At 45.8% G+C, this 7,988-nt stretch overlaps 1 protein-coding gene across 1 annotated transcript in view; it reads right to left on the bottom strand.

Annotated features, from left to right (window-relative positions):
* The window catches only part of SBSN (suprabasin), a 50,881-nt gene that overhangs the window by 41,703 nt on the left and 1,190 nt on the right, over positions 1 to 7,988 (bottom strand). Inside the window, exons 2-4 of the mRNA XM_006899722.1 lie at positions 6,960 to 7,805; positions 5,995 to 6,060; positions 5,837 to 5,881 (exon numbers count right to left, since the gene is read on the bottom strand). Coding sequence (XP_006899784.1) covers positions 5,837 to 5,881; positions 5,995 to 6,060; positions 6,960 to 7,805 — 957 coding nt within the window. The remainder of the gene's footprint in view (positions 1 to 5,836; positions 5,882 to 5,994; positions 6,061 to 6,959; positions 7,806 to 7,988) is intronic.

The following is a 7,988-nucleotide window of genomic DNA, read 5'->3' as shown; positions in this document are numbered from 1 at the left end:
TGAATGAATGAAAACCCAAAATCTCTGTAAATGTTCATTAAAATTAATAAAATTTAATAATTAAAAAAAAGTTTGTGTGTTGTTATCCAAGGTATCGCTATTGGTCTCTCCTCATCTAAAGCAAAGGCATGTTGCTAGAAGAGGCTATTTTTGGGAAAAGGACATCATACTTAGAAAGGTGGAGAATCTGTGGAAAAGAGGAAGACCCTTTCAATGAGATGGCTTGCACAATGTCTGCAGCAGTGCGCACAAACGTGTCAGAGATTGTGAGGATGAGCCATAGTAGATTCTATGGCACTTAGCAACAACATTAGAGACTCGCTACTGTGACTCCTCTCAGGGTAGTCAGCATCAGGAGCTGAGCACCATCTACTTCTTCTGGTCTCCAGGTTGTGAAGACTGAAGTTGACCTGGTCCATCAGTCCTCTGGACTAGTTATTGTTAGGTGCCATCTAGGTGAGTGTGGCTCAACCCTGTGAGCAACAGATCTGAACGCTGTCCTATGCTGTGCTTTTCTCATCATCACTTACGTCCTCGAGCTCACTGTTACTGTGACACAGTCACTGTGTCGGTCCATCTCATTGAGGTTCTTCTCCTCCTTCACTGGCCCCTCACCCTTCCAAACATGATGTCCTCCAATGACTCATCCCTCCTTAAAACATGCTAAAGTATGTGAGATGAAGTTGTACTCTCCTTGCCCTCAAGGAACATCCTGACTGCTCCTTTTCCAAGACAGACTTATCTGTCTTTTTGACAGCCCTTGGGATATTCAGTACTCTTCTCTAGCACCACAATTCAAAGGCATCAATTCTTCTTCTGTCATTCTTAGTCATTGTCCAGATCTCGACACATACCAAGCAAGTAATTGAAAAGATCATAGTTTCGATCAGGTGCTACTTAGTCTCCAAACTGACATCATTGCTCTTCAGCACTTTGGAGAGGTCCCTGACAGCAGACTTTTCCAATGCAATACATCTTTTGATTGCCCGGTTGTTGAGTGTGTGAAAAATATGGAACCAAATTAAAAATTAATATTTTTTAAAAATCAGACTTACTGGCCTGGTGGAGACTTCTGAAACCTCGAGACTCGCCCTTAGACATCAGTGGTGTCAAAGGTTTATTGCTCAGAACGGCTCTCCTACCCTTTGATTATAGAGCTCTGGTGGCCTGCACTGCAATCACAAAGGCACACTGTTCAAATCCACCAACTGCTCTGAGGGAGAATGATAGGCAATCTCCTCCTGAAAGATTCACTGACTCTGAGAGCCCACTGGAGGGTCAGCTATAAGTCAGTTCCAACCTGACAGCACACAATCATTGATTCATTGTCTATTTTGTGATGCAGTATTTATTGTATTAAGGAGATAGGATTAGGAAGGGATACAAGCCCACCCTATATATAGAAGTTCATGGGAGCTTAATGCTAGTTCTCTCTTTTAGGATACTTGCTGTCATGGGATGCAGTGTTCAGCTGCACCTGGTCCACCACTCACCATCTCTGCCTCACTGACCTGCATCACTCACAAGCACAAGAGTCATTTCTCTGACGTTTGAGCCTCTGTGAGACCTTCAGAGAACACTCACTGAACATGTCCCTTGGACATAGAGGAGTGGAGGAACTGAACGAACAGTCAGTGCTGGAAATTGTGGACAAGAGATCCGACAACTGAAACATTGCTGAATTCCCCCTTTTTTTGACTTTTTTACTATTTTCTTTTTGTTCGTGTGCCATCAAATCGGATCTGATTGGTATAGGAGGAGATTGCCCCTCCTTCTCCAGCAGAGCGTCTGGTGGATTTTAACTGTGTGCCTCTGGGATTGCAGTGCAGCTTCTTGCCACTAGGCCACTGGAGTTCCCTGACTTCACCCTTTTTGTAACTAGTCTACTACTCATCTTAGAACGAATTATGAATGCAACATCCTTCAAGCCCAGAACTGGACTCATTCTCCTGACCCAACTTACTGCCAATCAATAGACAAGTGTTTAAGGTAAAGAAAGCACATACTCCTCAGAACAATCAACCGTACAAGAATGAATGGGCAGCATTTGCCTGAGGATAGAGCTCAGGAGGAAAGAAGGACAAATGGAAATAATAAGCACAAGTAGGAAAGAGCTATCAAAACGTAGGCATAATAATCAATGACATGAAACTTGACATATGTGAATTATTAAATGGAACCCAATTTGCTCTGTAAATAAATTTCACTCAAGCCACAATGAAAAATAAATATTTTAACTCATTGATACATGAGTAGGTGGATGGGTGTGTAATAATGACAGTATAATAAAATAGTGGAATCTAGGTGGTGAATATACAGATACTCAATGTAAAATCATTTCGTATTTGCAGCATTGGTGTGTGAGGTCGAGTCAGAACCAATTCATAGCTGACCCTCTTTTGGGTTTTCAGAGGCTGCAAATCACGTGGGAGAAGATCGTTTATCTAGTTTTGGTCTAGATGGCAGATTGCCCACCTGGTAGACTCGAACTACATGCCTTTGGTTTGGCAGCACAACTTCTTACCATGAGGCTGCCAGCAGTAGTGTGTTTGAAAACCTTCAAAATTTATCTTACATGTAGAGATAAGGAGTATCTGTGATAAGATGCTGCTATTCTACAAATAAAGAATGATGTCATGAGCATGAGACATGAAGAACATCGCCTTCATTGTGTAAATGCAGGCTCCTCCCTCCTTGATGTGTCACTTGTTATAGACTTGCTTTTGTTTGCTTTCCTTTTCTGAATATCTGCTTGATCAAGGAAACTATTAATTCCCCAAGGGCAAGAACACTTTGTCTCATATTTTTTATCCAAAGTCTCATATCTTTGTCTCCTATTTTTTAATCTCAGTTTTTATATTGATGGAACTTTGGAGCTGAAAGCAATGCTTGTAGCTTTCCACTGCAGACATCTCTCTCCCAGTTCACAGATGGAGAAACTGTGGGCCCACAGAAATGAACTACCCACAGAGTATGGTCTGTGGATTTAAATCCAAGACTCTGGATGTTAATGCAAGTCTCCCAACACCGAGGCCAACACTTGAGGAATGTATTGGAGAGACTTTGTAGATGAGGGTGAGCACTCAGGTCCTGGCAGTGGTCAGGAAATCTGACCCAGGTCTGTTGCTTTCCTTTTGTAGTATTCATAAGCAAGTGCTCTTGGTTCTCGGAGCCTGGTTTTCCCATCCATATGATGAATGTAAAAAGAAGACTTCTATCATTACCTTTTGGGGAGAGTTAATGGTGAGTGAATTAAAGTGCAGCCAGAGTGCTTCTTAGAGTCAAAGATGGTGAAGCTTTACCTTTCATACTTTCGACATGTCGCTAGATGGGGCTATTCCTTGGAAGGGGCCACCTTGTTTGGAAAGATGGATGGTCAGCTAAGGAGAGGAAGATCCCCAATGAGATAGATTGACACAGTAACTTCAGCAAAGGACTCTATGTGTCAGAGATAAGGATGCAGATAGGGCAGGGTTCAGGTTGGCTGTTCCTAGGGTCACTATGAGTTGTACCCAACTTGATGGCACCTAACAACAGTAACAACAGTATGTGCTCAGCTGTTGCTGTTAGGTACAATCAAGTCAATTATGACTCATAGCAACCCTGTGAACAACACATCTGAACCTTGCCCATCCTGCATCATCCTCATAATCTTTGATTCCTTGAGCTTTGACTTATACCCAGATCTAAAAACTGGCCTGTCTTTCCATGTCATTGGTAAAGAGACTGGCCCTATTTGATATCAGTGTGTGTCCACTTTAGCCTTTCATCATCATACCCTCTACTCCCTGAGAAGATCTCCCAATTTGATCTCTTTCTTCTGCCTTAATTCATTAATTCTTCCTTCTTACTGGTACAAAGAGAGCTCTGGTGGCTTAGTGGCAAGGAATTTTGTTGCCAGTGCAAAGGTATGTGGTTCAAATCTTCCAACTGCTCCACAGGAGAAAGATGGGCAATCTCCACTGTGCAATTTACTGCCTCTGAAAACCTGCTTGACAATCAGCTCTGAGCTGGTTCCAACACCACAGGAACACAACTGTCCTCCACGTTTTCAGAATATCCTTTGTAGCCTCTCAGACTGTCTATCTCCCTCCAGTTACTGAACATGTGAACTTGGTTATGTTTTCTGTATGGGCCTTTGTGCATTAAAAAATGAGTCAATAACGGTACCTCTTGCCTAACAGGAAGATTGAAAAGACTCCGTAATATCATGCACGTAAAGTCTACAACAGGAAACGAGGTGTGCCTTCACTGCACAATAAATACAAGTATTATTACTTTCCCTTTGATGCCATACATCTTAAACAAGGAAATTGCCCTGCTGGGCTCAACCCAGGCTCCTGTCATCCTCTCTCCAGAGATTCTGTCACCACTACTGGCCTGAAGTCATTCCCCTTGTATGGGTGCTCCCTGAAGGGTCAAGCATGAACTTTGGACATTACTAAAGCATGGCTGATCCCTGTTAACTCTTAGGTCTCATCATCCTGAGATCTCCAGCTTAACTCACCTGGGCACCAGAGCCCTTACACCTTCAACAGAGTAATGAAGAACAAAACAACACATACTTTAAGGAGCACAGTAGTGTATTACATTTATTCATTTATTAATTTCATCTTCGGTCCAGCCTTCTTGAGGAACTCCATAAATCTACATTCCCCCCTAAGTTCTTCCCAGTCATTTCAGCTGATATGACAACAGGAACATGAGTCTGTTTAACAAGGCCAGGCCATCAGATCAGGGAATGATGTTTCTGATGCTCTGAGAGAGAGAAAAAAATGAAATAAACGTTGAGGCCCAGAGCACACAATCATAAAGGGGACCAAGATGCTTCCATATCCAAGAGAAGTGAGAGGGAGACTGGCCACTTGGACCCCAAGAATCACTGTGTTCGGGGAGTTATCTAAAGAAAGTGACACCTGGATCTAGGAAGAATGGGGGCGGGAGGGGGCCAAGGCCTCTGTAGGAACCAAGGAGCCTTGTTTGTTTTGCTTTAGAGGAATTCCTCCAACCTCCAGTTGGTGTGGAATCTGTTTTGACTTGCAGCAACCCCATGTGTCAGAGTAGAACTGTGCCGCACAAGGGTCTTCAGTGGCTACATTTTTCAGAAATAGATCACCTTTCAAGCACCTCTGAGTGGACTCAGACCACTAGCTCCTTAGGTAGCAGCCAAGCACATAGCCATTTGCATCACCCAGGGACTCTTACCCACAAAACCTGGGAAAGCAAAGGGGTACGACTTTCTGTACCAGGTAGGAGCCTACAAGGTGGTTACACACCCTCACGTCTTTGCCCCAGTCTCAGGGGCTACATGCAAGAGAAAAGTCAGAACTTTACTTTGGTCCCAGAGTGAAAACTGGAAGTCAAACAAGTCATTAAATGGAAGAAAAGTTCCCCAAAACCAGGAAAAGAACAGAACCGCAGGTTCCCATCACCCAGAATATGGATGAAAGGCAATAAGGAAGACAGCAGAGGAAATCCAGCCACTGAGAATCAGACGCAAGATGCTGAGGAAAGATGACGAACACGCAGGGGCTGGGGGTGATGGGGAAGGATAGATTTGGCAGCCCCTTCCTCCCTCTATGAATCCTTGAGGGGCATGAACTCTTAGAGGTTTCTCCTCTCAGTGTACATTTCCTTTCAGAGAAACTAAAACAGCCCAAAGAAAACCAGAGCAAGTGATGAAAGGGAAGACTATAGCTGGGAAAACAGGTTGGATGGCCTCTCAAAGGGCTGAGAAATCTGCCCACAGTGAAATTGTCCATGAGCCAGTTGGAAGTGGACTCAAGAGTATCTCCCAAGATAAAGTTGAGAAAGCAGAAACCCTGTGGGCACTTACCCTCCACAGAACTGAAAAGTCCACGAAGGGCTTGTTGACTGAGGCCTAGAATCCAAGGACAAAGATCAATCACCAGCATATATCCCACCACCAACCCAGGGGAAGCTCAGTGGCCTTTATTTCCCCATCTAAGTTCATGCTGTGCTTGAAAGACTTACTCCAGATGTCACTGTTGTGGTTCCGGCCCCTCCGTGCTGGCCGGTGTATCCGCCGTGATGACCGCCCTGTGAACAAAGCCCAGGCCAACATTACAACTCCCTCAGCCGTGAGGGATCTGCTCCCCCTCCAGGGTGACTGGGCTGTTAGGGGCAAGGAGGTAGGGTTACTTTTCCTCTCCCTCAACTGTCAGAAAATAAAACCCAAGGGAATTTCCCATGGTTGCTTCTGGAATTCTGTGAGAGCTGAGAAGAAAATCCAGGAAGGTTTTTCTATGTCCTACTGACTAGTCTTCCCCAAGCTTCCTTTTATTTTAATTTAATTGTATGTAATTGTTCTAAGTCACTAAGAAAGATTCTTTCTGGAAAGGGAACTTCCAGAGGGTCCACACAAATACAAGGCTATACTTTCTTACCCTTAGCCAAATCCACCCCCTCTACACACAAGCCAGTCTTCTCTCTGTCTGTACTCTGACATTGAGCAGCACCTCTCCAACAGCACCCGAGCCCCAGTCACTGCTGTTAGCCTCAAACCCTAGAACAAATCTGGCCTAAATCTCCACAGCTTCTCTGAGTCTCAATTTCCTTATCTGACAATCAAGAGTCAGCATCCTCACCCTCACTACTTTAAAGGGTTGTTGGGAAAATTAAACAGAATACAGCTTATCTCCAAAAGCTATTTCTCCTGTTCACTCTAGGCCTTTAAAACTCCTTAATTAAGCACAGATGGCAACACCCTAGAGACAGTATTTCCACTTGTGCAACTCAGCTTTGTAGAGAAGGTGGTTTAATCCACCAGCTCCTTTGTGAGGGAGATGAGGAATGAAGAGGGAGGACCAATATTATCATTTCCTTAACGTTTTTTTCACCAAATGAAGGTCACATGGGTTTCCCCAAATGTCCCAAGGGTATAACCTCTCCCTCCCCCAGCCCATTTCTCCCCAGTGTCCCCACCCTTGTTCACCTACATTCAGCAGCTGATTGGCCTCCTTGCCGGCTTGGTTGGCCCCATTATGAACATTCTGCTCCAACCTGTCCACCTCCTTCCCAGCCTGGCCAGCAGCTTGGTGGACACCTTGGCCAAGTTTCTCCGCTTCCTTTGCAGCCTGGCCAGCAGCCTGGTGGACACCTTGGCCAAGTTTCTCTGCCTCCTTCTCGGCCTGGTGGACCCCATTGTGGACCCCTGGGACCACACTCTCTGTCTCCTTTCCAGCCTGTTCAACAGCATGGTGAACATCCTGGCCAAACTTTCCCACTTCCTTCCCAGGCTGGTTAACTTCACGATTGATCCCATGAGCCAATTTGTCTCTTCCCTCTTTCCCAGTCTGCACAACAGCATCATGAACCCCCTGGCCAAACTTCTCTGTCTCCTTCCAGGCCTCGTTGACCCCATGATGGACCCCCTGGCCAGCCTGATTGACTCCAGGATGAACACCCTGAACCACTTTCTCTGTCTCTAGCCCAGCCTGACCTGCAGCATAGTGAACATCTTGACCAAAATTCTCCATTTCCTTCCCAACCTGGTTAGCTCCATGATGGATTCCTTGGACCACTTTGTCTCCATCTTTGCCAGCCTGTGCAGCAGCATGGTGAATACTGTGGCCAAACTTGTCTAGTTCCTTCCCAGCCTGTCCAGCAGCATAGTGGACACCCTGACCAAACTTCTCTGCTTCCTTCCAAGCTTCATTGGCTCCATGATGGATCCCCTGACCAAGCCTCCCTGCCTCATTTCCAGCCTGCCCTAAGACATGGTGGCCCCCCTGGCCAAGCCTCCCTGCCTCACTCCCTGCCTGTCCTAAAGCATGATAGGCCCCCTGGCCAAGCCTCGCTGCCTCATTCCCTGCCTGTCCTAAGACATGGTGGGCCCCCTGGCCAACCCTCCCTGCCTCATTCCCTGCCTGTCCTAAGACATGGTGGGCTCCCTGGCCAAGCCTCCCTGCCTCACTCCCTGCCTGTCCTAAAGCATGATGGGCCCCCTGGCCAAGCCTCCCTGCCTC

Source organism: Elephantulus edwardii, unplaced genomic scaffold (genome assembly GCF_000299155.1).
Source record: "Elephantulus edwardii isolate Elephantulus edwardi_28Jun2011 unplaced genomic scaffold, EleEdw1.0 scaffold00266, whole genome shotgun sequence".
NCBI classification, from domain to species: Eukaryota; Metazoa; Chordata; class Mammalia; order Macroscelidea; family Macroscelididae; genus Elephantulus; species Elephantulus edwardii.
This window is presented reverse-complemented; position numbering and strand designations above follow the sequence as displayed.